This window comes from Girardinichthys multiradiatus, chromosome 18 (assembly GCF_021462225.1).
Source record: "Girardinichthys multiradiatus isolate DD_20200921_A chromosome 18, DD_fGirMul_XY1, whole genome shotgun sequence".
In the NCBI taxonomy this organism is placed as follows: Eukaryota; Metazoa; Chordata; class Actinopteri; order Cyprinodontiformes; family Goodeidae; genus Girardinichthys; species Girardinichthys multiradiatus.
The window spans coordinates 698,607-717,175 of NC_061810.1; the positions used below are offsets into that span (position 1 = coordinate 698,607).

The 18,569-nt window shown below is 42.3% G+C and overlaps 1 protein-coding gene across 2 annotated transcripts; it reads left to right on the forward strand.

Moving 5' to 3' along the window:
• Positions 1 to 1,667: 1,667 nt before the first annotated feature.
• lhx1a (LIM homeobox 1a) lies at positions 1,668 to 9,356 on the forward strand. Of its 2 annotated transcripts, none has more exons than XM_047391330.1 (5): positions 1,668 to 2,407; positions 3,921 to 4,144; positions 4,641 to 4,924; positions 6,425 to 6,590; positions 7,416 to 9,356. In XM_047391330.1, exons 1-5 carry the CDS (start codon positions 2,328 to 2,330, stop codon positions 7,793 to 7,795), a joined length of 1,134 nt encoding a protein of 377 aa, XP_047247286.1. In that variant the 5' UTR covers positions 1,668 to 2,327; the 3' UTR covers positions 7,796 to 9,356. The 2 variants fall into 2 exon arrangements, with proteins under 2 accessions (XP_047247286.1, XP_047247285.1); XM_047391329.1 differs by having other exon boundaries at positions 1,669 to 2,497.
• Positions 9,357 to 18,569: the final 9,213 nt, after the last annotated feature.

An 18,569-nucleotide genomic window follows, 5' to 3' on the forward strand; every position in this document is an offset into this window, starting at 1 on the left:
AACTTGCGCCTTCATCAAAGAGAAAGTGCGAATAAAAATCTGTTGCAAGCAAAGGATTACAGTGGTAAGATTCGAGCCATTTTCTTCATCTAATAGTGTCTTTGCCTGGAGGGAACAGAGATATGTTTAAGCTTATGGTTTATTTAGATTTTTTCCTCTTTTCCATTCGTGGATTAAACTCGCTGCTCCTTCTATTTCCCCATCCCTCGCTTTAGCATTTTCCCGAATCAGGCACAGATTATCCTCACTGACACACTATCAATGCATCTTCCGCACATAGAAATCACAACTTTTTCTTATTTACATGTTTCCTTTAGATGAGGGATGTGGGTTTGGAAAGGTTTTCTCTTCCTTTTTTCGGATTCTGTGAAAACAGAGTAAAGCTCTGTAGTCCAATGGACCCACATGTTCCCACCGCTGAACGTCCTTCTTTGGAGAATATCATCCAGCCAAGGTACCTTATTTGTTTTTTTCCATGATAAAAACAGAGGACCGAAAATGACCTATCAATGAGGAAGAAACTTAAGTAGAAAGAGAGGAGAAGAGCAGGACGGACAAAAGAGAAGCGAGCTAAAGTGAATCTGTGCAGGTGGTGTTCCTTTCTTTCTTTCTTTCTTTCTCTATCTATCTCAGAGTAACATGAACTCACGTCCTTTTCAAGGAGCTCTCCTAGAAGGGGAGGTTGTCAGCTGGACTGTTGGGTGACAAATAATTTGCACAACTGGCTCTTTAATGTGCAAACAGCTTTAGTCTGAGCTCAGATAAAAGCAACGGCCAAGGCAATAGTTTAAAGAAATATCGACCAGCTTGTGTTCCCATCAATGCCAGAAAAGTGACTAAAGTTTAAAAAAAAAGAATTTCTTCCTACCTTTTTCTTGTGAAATATGTCCTTTTGGAGCCAAAACTTTATCGCAGCTTTATTCCATGAAATAAAAATGTCAGGAGATTAAAACGTAGAGTTGAAAAATAAAAGACCTGACCTGTCTGTGATGGGTGGAAGTGGATTGAGCTCCCTTAATGAATTGTCTGGACGAGCTGTCAACTTTTGAGCCTTTCAGTCTTTCACTTGCACGAGAGAAAATGGGAGGACTGCGCGCGCCACCACCGCGGACGAGGCATCATCATCTAAATGAACCATCGGTAGTGCGCAGCCTCCTGCTGTGAGAGTAAATAGTTAGATGAGTCCAAACAGTTTAGATTTGAGCGCTGATGCACCGCTGCTTTGGTACCACTGAAGGTTCTTCTGACTATTCTCAAACACCAACAAAAACTAAACACAGCGCGCGCCTTGAGCCTATTTTTCTCCAGGAGTGTGTGGATGTACCTGCTCAGATCCCTCATCCATGTCTTCCTCTTGACGCGCAGAAGACAGTTTGCTCTGTAGTAACTAAGACGTGGTGCGTCTCCCTCCGCGCTCCTCACCCTTCGTCGCTGCTGCCTCCTGCAAACACACCCTCTAACATATGACACTTTGCAGGAATATTCTTGACAATTGGTGTCCTGAGTGTGCGGCATAAATAGCTGGCAGAGCACTTGCTGGGTTTTGATGGGGAGGTTTGATGGCTCCTCGCGTGGCTCCGCGCTGATTGGTCTGGTCGCCACCTGACGTCAGGAGGATGGGAATAAGGTTGGTGTTGGAGCTTTAGGAGCAAGAGAGTGAACCGGAGACCCCAGCACATCCCGACACACGCACTGTACCGGAGACTGAGGGGCCATACCAGCATCGTGCCGCCAGCACAGCTTCAGGATCAGCAAGTAGAGCCGGAGGGGAAATCGCTTTTTGCTAAAATCTGGTTTTTTTTTTTGCTTTGTGATTTTGTTTCTCGCTGTTTTTTTTAAACACTGGATACGTTGCCATGTTAAAACCAACCGAATTACTGTGTGACAGCTATGGTCTGGTCTGAAAGCGTTTTATTAAACGTTTCTCTACTCCTGACTGGCGGGCGCTCTGCTTGCTGACCGATGCATCACCTCCAAGAATAAGCTGCCTCCGTTAGTCACGGCTGAGCCCATCATCTGTATCAAATCTGAATTCAGAATTTTACCTTGGGCCCAATAAAGGACTAATTCACCAGACGTGGTGTTTTCTACCACTGAGGACCTGCGACACTTTCTGCTGTTGTATTTTACTTTCAGACGGAGTCTATTTTTACGCATGCGGGGACAGATCAGTAGTGACAGCAGATCGACTGGCCTCTCCGCGAATCCTGACCCGGGAGCTGGAGGCGGAATCAGCTGAAGCAGCACTCGGTCAATGCTCGGCCCTCGCCGGTGATTGAGTTTGTGCGCGTCGCTCGTGGGGGGTTGTCGCGAGCCCAGCCGAAGCCATGGTCCACTGCGCCGGCTGCGAAAGGCCTATCCTGGACCGCTTCCTCCTCAACGTGCTAGACAGAGCCTGGCACGTCAAGTGCGTGCAGTGCTGCGAGTGCAAATGTAACCTGTCCGAGAAGTGTTTTTCTAGAGAGGGGAGACTGTACTGCAAAAATGATTTTTTTAGGTAACCTCGGGGATAGTATCTATCTATCTATCTATCTATCTATCTATCTATCTATCTATCTATCTATCTATCTATCTATCTATCTATCTATCTATCTATCTATCTATTGCTTTAAAATGTTTGTAGTGTAATTTGTTTTTTTTTGGGGGGTGGGGTGGGGGGGGGGGGAGTGTACATTTAAAATTAGTTGTCAACGTCAGAAAACCACTAGGATGAAATAAAAAATATGTAGAGGGAGGAGATAAAGGAACATTTAAATAATGGCAAAAATGTAAAAGAGATTTTGAAATTATATTTATGGGTTAATTTTGTGAGTCTCCTCATAAACAAGTCAATCCTAGGTGCACCTGATTACCATGTGATTAATTAAAAGCTGCTTCATTTGGATTTCAATGGAAAAGAATAACAAAAAAATAGCAACAACTTTTCGTGCGTTTTCTCCCCCTCTCACTACAGTGAGGCGAGGAAAAGCGAGGAAATCACACTAGGGTGTATTTTTTCTAACATTCAGGACAGAGCGCAGGATCAAACCCCGGCTGGGGCAACCCGCTGTCCCGCTTTATTTGCCCAGTCCGGCTGAGGAGGACGTGATAAGTGGATTTGAATAGTGAGCTGGTCGACAAGATCGAGTCCACAGACAAAACAATCACAGAGACGTTGTCAGCAGCCAATACACAATGTTTAACGGGGAGAAAGTGTTCATTTGTTCTCAGCAAGTCGTTTTTAAAGGAAAAAAAAATCAACTTTAGAATTTGAAAAGCTGAAGCAAAGAAGAGAAATCAGATTTAAAATTGTGAAATGATTTGATGATTGCTCAAAACAAAAAAAATCATGAGGTTCTGCGCAATATTTAACATTTAAAATGTAAAACATTATTATTCTTATTTGATTATTATGATTTTTATTATTAGAAGTAGTGGTAGCAGTATTATAGCAAGAGTAGTAGTGTTACGGTTAGTGGTGACTGTTATATTGTGCATGACTGCTTTTTATTATTTCTAAATAATTAACTAGTGATTTTATTTCCTAAAAAATGTACTGTTTGAGTGTTACAGTGATTTCACTATAGGCTGTTTATTCTGTATTCATTTCTATCCTTGGTTGTTTAGGAATATATTTTCGTTCATGTAAATAGGCCCACCAAAAAAACTGTTTTATTTCAACGTATAAAGATAAGAAAATGATGAAAATTTCTTTTGAGCCAACAATTAATCATTTTTAGACCTTTTCTCTGTCTCCTTTATTTCCATTATATTATACAAGGGAGATGATATATGTTGTGACAATAATTGCATTTAATCAGTCCTTCTCTAAAAAATATCTAAGACTTTTCAGGGTAATAAAATGTGAAACCGCTTTTTAAAAAATCCTAAACGAGTTTATCTGCAGCTCTAACCAGACATGCTTGTTTCTCTTTATGCAGGCGTTTCGGCACCAAATGTGGCGGCTGTTCGCAGGGAATTTCTCCGAACGACCTGGTCCGGAGGGCCCGGAGCAAGGTGTTCCACCTCAACTGTTTCACCTGCATGATGTGCAATAAGCAGCTCTCCACCGGCGAAGAACTCTACATCATAGACGAGAACAAATTCGTTTGCAAGGACGATTACCTCACTAACATGAGTGTAAAAGACACGAACCTCCTCTCAGGTACGGTGGCTGTCGTGGGCGTGCATGTTTGTGTCTGTATGTGCGTCTGCGCGTATTTACGCACACGGACAAATGTGAACTTGAATTGCACTAAATTAATGTGATGAGAAATGTTTTTATGTGTATGACCAGTAATTAGATGGCGCCCAAATAAAACGTTGCATTTCTGATGATTGTTTTTGCTGTTCTTGGTCTGTTTGAGGTATTTATTAGGCGGTCAGATAACCTCACATCAGATGTTTCCATCTGAAAACTGAAGCTGAACTCTTCGTGTTTTTTCTATAAAAGCAGATAAAAAAAAAAACACGCAGTCTGTGGATTAAAACAGACAACATGATTAGTCGTTTAGAAGACACTCTGTGTAATCACTGTTGTAAGGTTGCGTGTTTGTCCCACGGATCTCTGGTCAGCCACCTTCAATTGACTAGAATGTCCCCAGTGACAGTCCACAGTAATGGACGCGCTCCCGTCCCATCCTGTCATGTGTTTACTGCAGTAACGGCATGCAGCGATCCCAGTTTATCTCCGGACTCTCAGGACCAGCTCCAGGACGACGTTGTCCTAAAGGACACGGAGATGGCGGCTCTCTCCGACAAGGAGACGGTTAACAACGAGAACGACGACCAGAACCTGGGCGGGAAGCGGCGCGGGCCACGGACCACCATTAAAGCCAAGCAGCTGGAGACCCTTAAGGCGGCGTTCGCTGCCACCCCAAAACCGACCCGACACATCCGGGAGCAGCTGGCTCAGGAGACCGGCCTCAACATGAGGGTCATTCAGGTAAGAGAAGCATCATTTGGTTCAGACCAGATAAATTCAGAGAGTGTGAAACAGCTTGTCTGAACGAAGTCTTGCGCTAATAATTAGAACTCTGAAGCCTTCTAAACATACTGAACATTGTAAAATGGCCCCCATGAACGTGAGCCCCACAACTTTCCTGTTCTAAATAGTGTCAGACAGCGATAAGCCTAATAGGTGTGAAGTAACAGATTGCATTTTATTTAAATATCTTTGCCTAGTTACCAGTCTGCACAGGACTCGTCCTGGAGGGACCTTATCCTCCCTGCCACAGACCTATCACCTCCTTCACTCCTTGTTAATAGAGGCCTCCTCCCAGCAAACACCGCGCTCACGTTGAACTCATTAAAACCGAACATTGGCACAAAGAGTCAGTTTCATTAGGAAACGGGCTAACTTATTTGGGCGGTTTCTATTTGTTGGCCCCACGCAACGGGGCGAAAGCCGCCAACTGGTGCCGGCTGCTGGGAGCGCTGGTAGTTCTGGCACAGCGCAGCCATCACTCTTTGCAACCACGTTTAGCCATGCTGGGAGCCTCTCCAGCCAAGTGGAAAAGCGCAAGTCTGTTTCAATAGTCTTCAAGACTGTCGCCTCATGACCATGAGTTACACAAAGACAGAAAAGTAACATTATTAGTATCATTATTATTACATTTGTTTTCAGGCAGCTGTAGCACTAGTAGTATTTGCAGTACTGGTAGAATAGCAGTCAGAATCAGACTTTCTTTTTGAAAGCATATGGTCGTGAGTTTTACATTAATCTATAATGAAAAAGGAATAAAAAAGGGCATTTTCAAATGTTTGCAGTATAGAACTAGTATATAATAGTAAAACAAGCTTTGTAACATACAAAAGCATGAGGGGTCCGGACTAGGTGTGCAGGGTAAAGCCTAATTACACGAAGCTGCTGTATAGATTAGAAAATGATAACCCAGTAATATATCGGTAACAACCCTCCTATTAAGTATTAATTGGAGATTTGAAGTCCCCCCGCTGTCGCCTTTAGTTGGAGTAAATGGGGGGTTAAAAGATCATTAGGCAGGTTACATGTGACTCTGAGTCTTGTGCGGATAATTGGCCGCAGTCCCCATCACCGCGGAGCCTTGAGGATTTAATGTATCTGATCATCACGCATGCTGCAAAACACACAAAGAGCGCAGTCAATGAAGCCGCAGGGGTGTATGCGCCAAAACAAACAGAAAACATGTTTACTCTTTGCTTTCAATGAGCGAATATTTGCACACTGACGGTTATTTGCATAATCTATTTACGAAAAATATCCAATTTATGTTCGATTAGAAATATTTATTCACAGTAGAACACCCCCCCCCCCTCCCCCTACACACACACCCACACACACCCTCCCGTGCCTCTCCTCTCTTCTCTCACACATAATATTGACATGCAACGAAAATAAATGAATAAATGAAGCCAGCAGCCTTGTGGCGCGAGTTAATGGATCTATCTTTGTGTTCGCGTGCAGGTCTGGTTCCAGAACCGGCGATCCAAAGAGAGGCGCATGAAGCAGCTGAGCGCTCTTGGCGCGCGGAGGCACGCGTTCTTCCGGAGCCCGAGGCGGATGAGGACGTTAGTGGACCGGCTGGAGCCTGGTGAGCTCATCCCCAACGGGCCCTTCTCGTATTATGGAGGTACAAATATTTGATTTAATCTATATAATAAAATGCGGATTCAGATTACAGACGAAATTTAGGTAAAATAATTTTTTAATGAAAGGTTTAGGAAACTGCTAGTTCAGTTTTTTTCAACTGAATGTATTATAAATGCCTCTCTTTTAATTTTTGTTTTGTTTGAGCAAAATAAACAAATTAAAAGCAATTGGTTTGATTTGTCTACACTGGTTTTCACAAAAATAAACTGTAAATGAAATAATGTATGATTTAATAATAATATCTGAAAGAAATGATCAAAATATTGCAGTAATTTCCTGTGTTTGTTATTTTAGCAAGACTTGTTGTTTAGTAGCAGAATGTTTAGTATTTGTTTTAGTCCTCTGAAGTTAACTGATCCACAGGCTGAGGAGAGAGTTCTCTTCAAAAAAGGTTTATTTCCATCGGAACAATTTGATGAAAATATCCTCTTTTTTATGTGAAATGCTCTAAAGTATCAGATAATTTTCAGAGTTTTCGTTGCTTCCTGCTGAAAAAAAAAAAAGAGTGTAATAATGTTTTAAGTTGAAAAAGTCCATCCCAGTAGGTACCACTGATGAAATGGCCCCCATTTTAATTAATTTGGTTACTACCTTCTCCCAACCCTATTGTAGTTTTTATTTAAGTATAACATGGTCTGTGACTAATGGAGCATAGCGAGGGTCTCGCTCTCTTTCTGTCTTTCATTCAAAGCTAGCGATATACGTTCAATACATTTCTCAGAGATCCTGGAGGGATTTCTGCTCTCACATTATTGTCAGTTAGAGCTGATGCTGATTTCTTATTCCTTTTCTCTTGGATTTTTAGATTATCAAAGTGAGTACTACGGCCCAGGAGGGAACTATGACTTTTTTCCTCAGGGCCCTCCATCGTCGCAGGCCCAGACACCAGTTGATCTCCCCTTCGTGCCCTCCTCAGGCCCCACAGGCACCCCTCTCGGGGGTATGGACCACCCCCTACCAGGCCACCACCCTTCCAGTGATGTACAACGCTTCTCTGATATCATGTCTCACCACCCGGGGGACTCTCCCAGCCCAGAGCCTGGCATCCCGGGGCCCTTACACAGCATCTCTTCTGAAGTGTTTGGTCCTAGTCCACCCTTTACCTCACTGTCGCTGAATGGCAGCGGATACAACAACCACCTGTCTCACCAACCCTCAGAAATGAACGAGGGCACTGTGTGGTAGCTTTCTGGAACAGAGGACTAAAAGCCAGATATTCACTGATGGAGGATGGCAGGATTAGCTGTTGCTGTGGTTGCATGGCCGACGTAGGGACCAGGAAAATGACAGGTGTAGGGCAACTTCATAGACCGTTTTTTTAAAATATATTTATCTATTTATGTTGCATTTTATGATTTTATTCACATTTCTTTTTGTTGAAAACCTGATCGGGCATAAAAACTGTGGTAAAAATATTGTGTTCAGTATTGTATGTTTGTGGGTGGTTTAATAGCTTTTTTAATTCCTCATCCATCCCACATCACCTAAAAAACCTTAGTTGCAAAAAAAAAAATAAATAAATAGATAACTGGGCAAGACTGATAGATTGCCCCCTATCACTCTTTATTTGGACGCTCCATTGCCCCTGGTGTTTCCTGTCAGTGGCCCCCTCCAACCAAACCCCTTCACACTTACACGTGTGTTAAAAAAAGAGACAAAGAACACAACTGTTTTTGAAAAACTTCTGTTGTAGGTCCCAAACCGGAAACATGTTTTGCTACTGTCAAAGACTTGGATAGCTTTACAGAAAGAATAACGGGACTGAGGGTTGCTGATGTGCTAATCTGGCTAAGTGGCATTCAGACTGTCAGAGGCACTCCATGTGTTCCTTCATATTCAGAAACTTCTAAGACCTCTTGGCCTCTCAAGGCTCTGCCATACTGATGCTGAACGTTTTTCACTGAATATTGCTGAAGGCCTGGAGAAATGACCTTTGTTTCTTTTTATTTCACAAAGTCCACCAAATCTGAGGACTGCTGCCTTCAAAATGCAGTAAAACCAGTTCAACACCCCAGTGGACTGCAAGCCCTTTATTTAAAATGGAGATGAACTTGAAATGTCAAAATGAAGTCTATCGTCTAGAAATACTCTACTAGGCTTCTAAATAGGACTTCGAACAGTCAACTGTTTACGTAATCTAAGAAATTCAGGAGTCCAGAAGTCTCAACACCGTGTTTTAGAGCCTCTTGATCGATATAAAAATGTTCCAAGCAACCAACCAAACTTTTATATTGATTTCATTTATATTGTATGGAGATAAAAATCCATTTGCTGGGGTTGTGCTTCACTGTGCTAGTTTGTACAAGATGTTGTTTACAGAAAAAGTAAAAAAGGACAATAAAAAATAAAGAAAAGTAGACAATTGCCAAATTTTAAATCATAGCACAAATGCTGTTAAAGTGCTTTGCACTGTTATCACAGTATGTGTTGGGACAAAGTGTTAAGAGGAGTAATTGACTTTGAATTATTTTTAGTCTGCTGACAATGCATTCATAAAAGTGTTACTATAAGCATACTTAAGTTTTATTTTTGTGTGATCAAAGAAGAAAAATCCAAACTATTAAAAATTGATGGTCAAATGTGCAGCTGTCAGCTGCTACATCTCTTTGACTATCAAGCCCTCATGGTATGTCTTTTATTGTTTCAATAAACCGAAGCTTATGTGACCTCCAGTGCATATTAGACCATTCACTGTATAAATTCAACTGTTGACAAAATTGTATTTCTAATAAATCAGAAAACATACCGAATGTATTTTTAGGTATTTTCTAAAAGAGTAGTTTCCCCTTGCTTTATTCTCACCTTACTATATAGGTTGCAGATCTGATGCAGTTGCTCACCATTGGACCAGTGATACTGTACTTGTGGAGGTGGTTACAGAACATCTGCTTTGCAGGGAGGTTTGTGATGCTAAATCTCTAGCTGTCAGCTTGGAAGTTAGTATTGCACCAGTTCCAAAGAACATTTTCAGCTGATTTTGGATTTCTCCAAGCAGAGGAAGTAATTTGTGGCAAACACAAGGGGGAGTAACTTCACAACTTATGTTGATGCAGATTCTTCCCAACTACTTTGGCATCAGCCTCACATTCCTCCATTTATATCTTTGAGGTCGTCCAGTAGGCGTAAGCAGTTAGCCGTTTAACTGGGAAGGACAATGTCACCACAGCTCTTCTGCTTGCTATGCATGTGTTATAATTCCTTGCAGCTCTCTGTTTGTGTAGAGCGTTAGGGTGCCTTGGAGGGAATTCTATGGACATATTTTTGGATGAAAATCATCGCTGTGATAATCAGGAAACCCAAACACTCAGACGTGATCTTTTGCAGGAGGGTAGAAACAAATTATTCATCCATGGGGCGAGAGCAAGTCGGGCGGCAGGATTGTGGCATAAATTTTGGGGAGCATTTATCTCCCTAACCCTGTGCATGCAGCCAGGAACATATGCAATCCCAGTCTTCTCCCCTGCCTCCAGACTGTAATCCACCATGAATTAATCATGGTCTTGAGAGCTAACCAAGCTTAAGGAGGTGGAGTGGAAGGTGGGGATGCAGGGTGGATAGAGGGATATAGGTCTGTGTTTAGCCGCTAGGCTTACTCCACAACCCCCACCCTTCTCATGGTTACACCTTGCACCAGCAACTGACCGCCCCCCCGGGGCTCTGGCTCTTTAAATTCAAATCTTCTATTGATCGCTCATCAGCTGTTGGTGGAAACTGACCTTGTAGTCCCACACTGAAAAAGTAAAAAATAAATAAAAAAGATCTTAACAGTGGTGAATGGGTTTTAAATGACATTTGAAATCTCTGAGTTAGGATGTTTAAATAGCCCACACATCACTGGGAACCAAAAGAATTGCACTGTATGCGCAAGTTTATGATGAGAGGGACTGACATGGGGATAAATGCTATGAGGGGGGAAGAGAGGGATGGAACAAAATGGTTTAATTTAGGGTACAATGGGGGCCAAAATATTGTGCCAGTAGGAAGGCGGGCCCAGCGGGTGAAGATTTTTGCATTCAAACTGAGAGGGTTTTTTTCCGAGCCGCTCTTCAAACGGGAAGCATTTGGCTGCTAGTTTTAAATGCAGAGTGGCTCAGCTGGAAGCATCCCTTCTCCTCAGAGTGATTGTAGTGCATGCACACATGCACAAGAACATGGCACGGAGCCTTGTTTCCAGAAAACAAACGACACACTAGAGGAAGCCAATTTCTTGGGCAGAAATGGGAAAACCCTGTTCATAAGTGAAGCAGGCTGCTTGATCGCTGAGCTACATTTCCCTGGTTCAACACTCAACAACTCATTAATACACAACTCATGTTGCAGACCGATAAGATGACACCTCAGTAACTCCTGTTTTACAGGAATAGTTTAGGAAGGGTTAGGGAGAGGACTAGGATGAAAACTAAGGGCTGTAGGGAGCAACAACGTTTCCATTTCAGCTAAACAGGTCTGTCAGGTGTAATTATTTGTGAAGAATGTATATAGGAACCTTTTGTCTGGTTATGTTTCACTCAAATATTATGAGATGGTGTAATTCAAACAACTACATGTCGGGGGCTGTCTTTAAGAAAAAAGATGCTATCAAATACAGTCTGAGAAAAAGAAGGTACACCCAATTTTAATTCACAGGCTTCATACATGAGGCTATAATACAAATGATCTGGTTCTTACCAGGTTGTGCAATTATTTAAATCTAACCTCATGGGCTAGATGTGTCTGAAAACGCGTAGGCACATTCTTCCTGCTTCTACTAGGACAGAACATAGCAAACAGGTGTTAATGATCAAATACTGTAAATGAATTTTTTATCTGCTAGTGTGACCACTTCTAATAGAGCAAGAGGTTTAGCCATTTGTGAACTATGCATTAGGCAGTATCAACAAACTGTTGCAGCAGCACCGCAAATCTGGAAGACTGGACCAACATTCCTCTGCAACAATGTGATTGACTGATAGAGTCTGATAAAGAACAATTAGATTTACTGCTTCTATAGATGGTTCTACAAGGTTCTAATTAACTTTTCACACACAGCTTTTGGATCTTGACAACACCTTGTATAATACAGTAGATAATGTCTGGGTGTTTTTGTACAGCGTAGGTTTGATTGAAATGATTTTAGAACCTGCTAAAGACCAGATCATTTTCTCTTCATGTAAAGACTGAGTAGAGAGTCATGATATAGGTGAACCCTGGAACTCAGAGGTGTGCTTTCTTTTTCCCATGGTTGTATGACATTTACTATTACATTGTGTGAAATGGTAGGATATTGTACATAGCCTGACCTACACTGATACAGTTAGATCTGAATTCACACAGTGAATGCAGGAAGCTAGTAGGCCTTATCTGATCTCATTATCACCTCAACTGTCACTGTAAGCAAATGTAAATGTGTCAGTGTAGTTTCTGTTAGTAGGGGTGCAAGTCACTAGATCTCAGTTTTCACATGAAGCCCGTCTAATTTGCTGTATTTTTTGCTGCCAGTATGTGATTTTTGACTGGTGAAGTAAGTGTATGATTCTAAATACAAAGGGACCTGAACACAAATCTTTCCAAACACACTGTCACATTCGCATTTGCATACCATGTGTCACTACATAGACATCGTACACAATGTGTAGGATTTCTTCCAGATGAAGGAAGGTTGTGTGCAAAGTTAAAAAAAAGTGCAATGCCTCTGTGGGCTGCATCATCCAAACAAAGCCGTCACTCACAATACAACTCTGTACAATTATAATGTTATGGGACTTAGCCGAACATTTTGAGGCACAGGCAGAAACAGTTGTCTATGAACGTCCTTCATTTTAATTTCAAGCCTGGAGATAGTGACGTACTGCAGACACTGCTAGGCAGTTATGTACGGGATGCCAAATGGTAGCAGGGATTGCTTTTAATAAATACATCTTTTTTTCGGTAGAACTACTGAATAAAATGACATATGACGTATATCATATGGATAATCAGTGAACAGAGCATCCAGCAGCAGAGTGGATGCAGCAGTGTTCATGTTTGGCAACAGTAGAGGAAGTCACACAACCAAACTGTCATCTGTGTCTAAGCTAGGAGGCACAGGAGAACTGCAGTAGATACCAACAGAAGCTTTACTTTTCTTTCTTTCCAACATGTGCATGCTATCTGAAAGCACACAATGGAAGACTTTCTTGGCCTCAGTTTACTCAGTGTAAATAAGAAAAAAAAAAGTTTTTTTGTAGAATTTTAGCACTATGGACTAAATCTAAAAAGCAGTAGTAAATGTACAGATTTGCCAGTTCATTATTATTACCGTGTACAAATTTATTGTTGTACAATTCCTTTAACATATAAGTTTTCTGCATTGTCTTTAGAACTTGTAGCTCGCCATACCATATGTACGAGCTGAGATGTGTGGATTTAATAGAAAATGTTAATTATATGCTACAAAATGGGGAGTGGTGGCCTAGTGGTTAGAGCAGGAGGTTTGTGTTCTGGAGGGGACACAAGGGGCAGGGTTCGTATCCCACAGATTGCCACTATGGGTCCCTGAGCAAGACCCTTAGCCCCAGAATGCTCCCCGGGCGCTGCACAACGGCAGCCCACTGCTCCCTATAAGGGATGGGTTAAATGCAGAGGGTCTAATTTCCCCTTGGGTATCAATAAAGTATCAATTATTATTATTATTAAAAACAAGATATTTCATGTATGATTGGGTATAAAAGAACCACTTGTTGAACATTGAAAAAGTTTCTTAATGTACAATTGCAAGAAATTTTGGGATTTCCTTGTCCACAGTCCATATTGCCATATCAAAAAATTTAGAGAATCTGGATTAACCTCAGCACTCAAACAGCAAGGCCGAAAACCAACATTGAAAGTCTTTGACCTTTGATCCCTCAGAAGGCACTGCATGTCATACCCAGCCAGTGACTGAGTTTTGTGTTGGTTCATTTATACCTGGTCTGGTTCTCTGTTTACCCTTAGTTCTGTCTTGACATGCTAATTGGTTTCACTGCCTCTGTCCCAGTAGTCTGACCCACACCGGTTCCTTGTTCACTATTATTACTCTGTCCCTCTGTTCATTGGTTCTCCCTGTTCTCTCAGCTTGTATTCAAGTTCCTTTGTTTTCATTGTTCCCCGCTGGTTCCTTTTGTGTTAAGTTCGAGGACGAGCTGCCTCTCCTTCCTGTTCCAGAGGGGTTCGAGGACGAATCGCCTCCATCTGCTGAGCCTCAGCAGATCCGCCGCAGATCTCCAGAGCCCCGCCACAGGTCTACAGGGCTCAGCCGCAGATCTTCACAGCCACGCCATGGGTCCCAGCGGTTTCTGCACAGCTCGCCAGGGGTTCAAAGTAGTTACGGGTCTCCAGAACTCTACCGCCGCCTTTTTCGTGGCCATTCTTCAGACCGCCTGCTCCGAGGGTCTTCAGCCTAACTGGGCCGGCCTCCAGACAGGATTGATCGGGGGTGTTTCTAGTCTCGCCATTGTCCTTCTGCACCCTGGGTCTCTGACATCCTCCCGGCTGTCCGCCTGAACTCTGTGTGCACGAGATGACCTCTGGGTCACCCACCTGAACTTTCTTTTGTTTCTGGCCCTGTTTTGGTTGCTTTTTTTGTTTTTCCTCTCCCTGTTCTCTCAGTTTGTATTTAAGCTCCTTCGTTTTCATTGTTCCCCCCTGGTGCCTTGTGTTAAGTTCTGTGAGTCAAGTCTTTCAAATTGTTTTTGGGAAATTATGTTTGTCGTTACACTTGGCTAAAGAGGAACAAGGCAATCAGGATTGGTTATGTAACAGTGTAACACAGCCCCTATCCCAACGTTTTTGGAACATGTTGCAAGCACAAAATTCAAAATGAGTGAATATCTGCATCAGTTTTAATGTTAAATATTTAATCTTTGTGGAGTATTCAGTTGCAATTAGGTTGAACAGGATCTGGAAATTATTTTATTGTTTTTATTTATGTTTTACACGACGTCTCAACTTCACTGTTATAGGGATTGTAAAACCAATATTACAGCATATGCTTTTAGATTAGAACCAGAAACTTAACCTACTTCCACCTATCAATTTTAATCCATCTATGCATGCATCCAACCACTGCCTATACATGTGTCTCCTCACAGGTTCACGAGAGAGCTGGTGCCCATTTCCAGCATTCATTGGTCGAGAGGTAGGGCTACAGATAGACAGGCAGCCAATCAATCACGAGGCCAGACATACACACACTCACTCTCAGATGTAAGCGTAATCTGGATTTTCCAATCAAAGTAACATGCGGGGTTTTGGGCTGTGTCAGGAAGCTCCATATATAACATGGATTATCTTTGCAGGGTCTTTGGGAGGTCTTCTTGGGTCCCTTGCAATCCCCATTATGTCTGATAGAATATCTGTCTGATAGAATATCTGTCTGATAGAATATGAAACTTCTCCAATGGTTTTGGGCACGCACAAAACATTTGTTATGAGGTAATGGAGGCCCATTATACAGCAGAAAGGTGAGAGCAAATTGGGGTTATTGGTGGATTGTGGATAGCCCTGATGGCCACGTTTGCAAGGATAACACCAAGCAGTGACAACAAAGGCTTTACCATATTAAACATTTAATTATGTTATATGATAATGATAACTCAACTTTCCATCACTCTTCTCCTTCTTTCCCATCATTATGCTGTCCCCATCATTCTTCTTTAGCATTAGCATCTCCACCATTGTCATCTGTATTATAAGATACTCACTGCTCAAAAAAATAAAGGGAACCCTTAAACAACACAATATAACTCCAAGTAAATCAAACTTCTATGAAATCAAACTGTCCACTTAGGAAGCAACACTGACTGACAATCCATTTCACATCTTGTTGTTCAAATGAAATAGACAACAGGGGGAAATCTTTGGCGATTAGCAAGACACTCAATAAAGGAGTGGTTCTGCAGGTGGGGACCACAGACCACTTCTCAGTACATTTGCTTTCTGGCTGATGTTTTGGTCACTTTTGAATGTTGGTGGTGTTTTCACACTCGTGGTAGCATGAGACGGACTCTACAACCCACACAAGTGGCTCAGGTAGTGCAGCTCAACCAGGATGGCACATCAATGTGAGCTGTGGCAAGAAGGTTTGCTGTGTCTGTCAGCGTAGTGTCCAGAGCCTGGAGGCGCTACCAGGAGACAGGCCAGTACACCAGGAGACGTGGAGGAGGCCGTAGGAGGGCAACAACCCAGCAGCAGGACGGCTAACTCCGCCTTTGTCCAAAGAGAAACAGGAGGAGCACTGCCAGAGCCCTGTAGAGTGACCTCCAGCAGGCTACAAATGTGCATGTGTCTGAACAAACGGTTAGAAATCGACTCCATGAGGATGGTATGAGGGCCTGACGTCCACAAATGGGGGTTGTGCTCACAGCCCAACACCGTGCAGGACGCTTGGCATTTGCCAGAGAACACCAGGATTGGCAAATTTGCCACTGGCGCCCTGTGGTCTTCACAGATGAAAGCAGGTTCACACTGAGCACATGTGACAGACGTGACAGAGTCTGGAGACACCGTGGAGAGAGATCTGCTGCCTGCAACATCCTTCAGCATGACTGGTTTGGCAGTGGGTCAGTAATAGTGTGGCATGGCATTTCTTTCCATGTGCTCACCAGAGGTAGCCTAACTGCCATTAGGTACCAAGATGAGATCCTCAGACCCCTTGTGAGACCATATGCTGGTGTGGTTGGCCCTAGGTTCCTCCTAATGCAGAACAATGCTAGACCTCATGTGGCTGGAGTGTGTCAGCAGTTCCTGCAAGATGAAGACATTGAAGCTATGGACTGGCCCGCCCGTTCCCCAGACATGAATCTGATTGAGCACATCTGGGACATCATGTCTCGCTCCATCCACCAACGTCACGTTGCACCACAGACTGTCCAGGAGTTGGATGCTTTAGTCCAGGTCTGGGAGGAGATCCCTCAGGAGACCATCCACCGTCTCATCAGGAGCATGTCCAGGTGTTGTAGGGAGGTCATACAGACACGTGGAGGTCACACACAATACTGAGCCTCATTTTGACTTGTTTTAAGGACATTACATCAAAGTTGGATCAGCCTGTAGTTTGTTTTTCCACGTTTATTTCGTGTGTCCAGGCCTCCATTGGTTAATAAATTTGATTTCCATTGATGATTTTTGTGTGATTTTGTTGTCAGCACATTCAACTTTTTACAGAACAAAGTATTCAATGAGAATATTTTATTCATTCAGATCTAGGATGTGTTATTTGAGTGTTCCCTTTATTTTTTTGAGCAGTGTATTATAAGGCTTATAGTACAATAGTTTATAATAATTAGTTCTCTACAACAAGGCTGATGTTGGAAGTTAAGAAACCACTCACATATTAGGGAAAATTCTGTAGCCCTTTGAGCTTGTCTCTCAATTTTTCCAGCTAACCCCAAGCACATTACTTCCACTCACTGAATGCCTATTTGACTAAACCTGTTCTGCTGCTTACAAAACTCACCTGTTTCCTCGTGGTCCCCGCCAGATCATCTGCTGACCTGTCTCACCATTCCAGCCTGTTGTGTTTTCAGGATATTATTCGGATCCCTGTGGATCTGACTTACCCTGGATTTTAACTGCCTGTTCCTCCGCATCGCCCTGCTGCGTCATGCACTTCGTTACCACTCGCTCCAGTCCTAATTTACACAGGAAGTACTCTAATCCGCTCTTTCCCAATGCAAAGCCCAGAGGTGCACTGAGAAGCATGCGCGGAAAATGCGAGATCATGCAATAAAAGCCTGTGATAAATGTGGAAGACAGACTACCTTTATAAAAAGAATGAGTGGTGTCGCATAAAATACGGAGGTTCTCAACTTTCATAAATAATGTCTTCGTCCATAGCTTTCCCACTTCCTCTGTCTTGACCGGCACTCATAATACGGCTTGTATGACAAGATATGATGCAATAGATTTTAGAATAAAATCCATATGTTTTTGTTAGTAATATGTGTATGTAATGCATAATTATTTAATTTCCCTTTGGGATTAATAAAGTATTTTTGAATTGAATAGAATAACCATAAATGATTAATTGAGACAGCATAGATGTATAAATTATATATACGTATATTCAATAATATAGTGAGGCCTTCAAGAAAATCTGGTCATTCTTTAGTAAATTATTTTTAAAATATGGATGTTGTGCTCATTCAGTTTCCTGCTGATGCAGTGTGATCTGTGTAGATGAATTTGCTGGCAAAAATAGAAAATCTGTGGTGTGGCGGAGCAGAGACGGACGCTGTATGCCAGACTTTTCTTCAACCCTGCCTCTACCTCTCTGTTGGTGGATGGTATAAGTTTTGGATTTCTTGCAATTGAATTAATTTATAATGCATGCGCTCTGCTCTCTCTCTCTGGTGAGAGTCTTTAGTATTCTGGATTTAGATTTTTTTTGGACCACAGGGTTATTGAGAAAGAAATAGGACAAGGATTTCAGTTATGGAATTCTGGATCTTCTGCTTTTTTTCCGGCTTTTCCCTTTCAGAGGTTGCCACAGCGAGTCATCTATCTCCATCTAACCCTATCTTCAACATCTTCTTCTCTCACACCAACTACCTTCATGTTCTCTTTCACTTCTTCCGTAAATCTCTTCTGGAATTCTGGATAAAATAAATTTATGAATTTATTTGGATATAGGTCACCCTGTTTCAACTGTCAAGCACTGCTACCAGTTATTCCATCCTTCCTGATCATCCTCTCCTTTCCTTAAGTGACTTATGAAAGCAAAGACTTATCAACCCTGAGAGCTATGAGTGTTACCTTCAGCTCTTTAGATCACCTTGAGCAGTCTACGAAAACCTGGAGGGTTACAAGCATATTCCACTTGGATACGTTAATAAAACCTGTTTAAACTTCCTTCCTAGTTGTTCCACTTTTGTCCAGTTCGTGATGGATTATAAAAACTTTTCAAATTCAGCAGATCCTGGCAAGTTAATGGAAACACACCTGTGGATGTAGGGTTGTTATA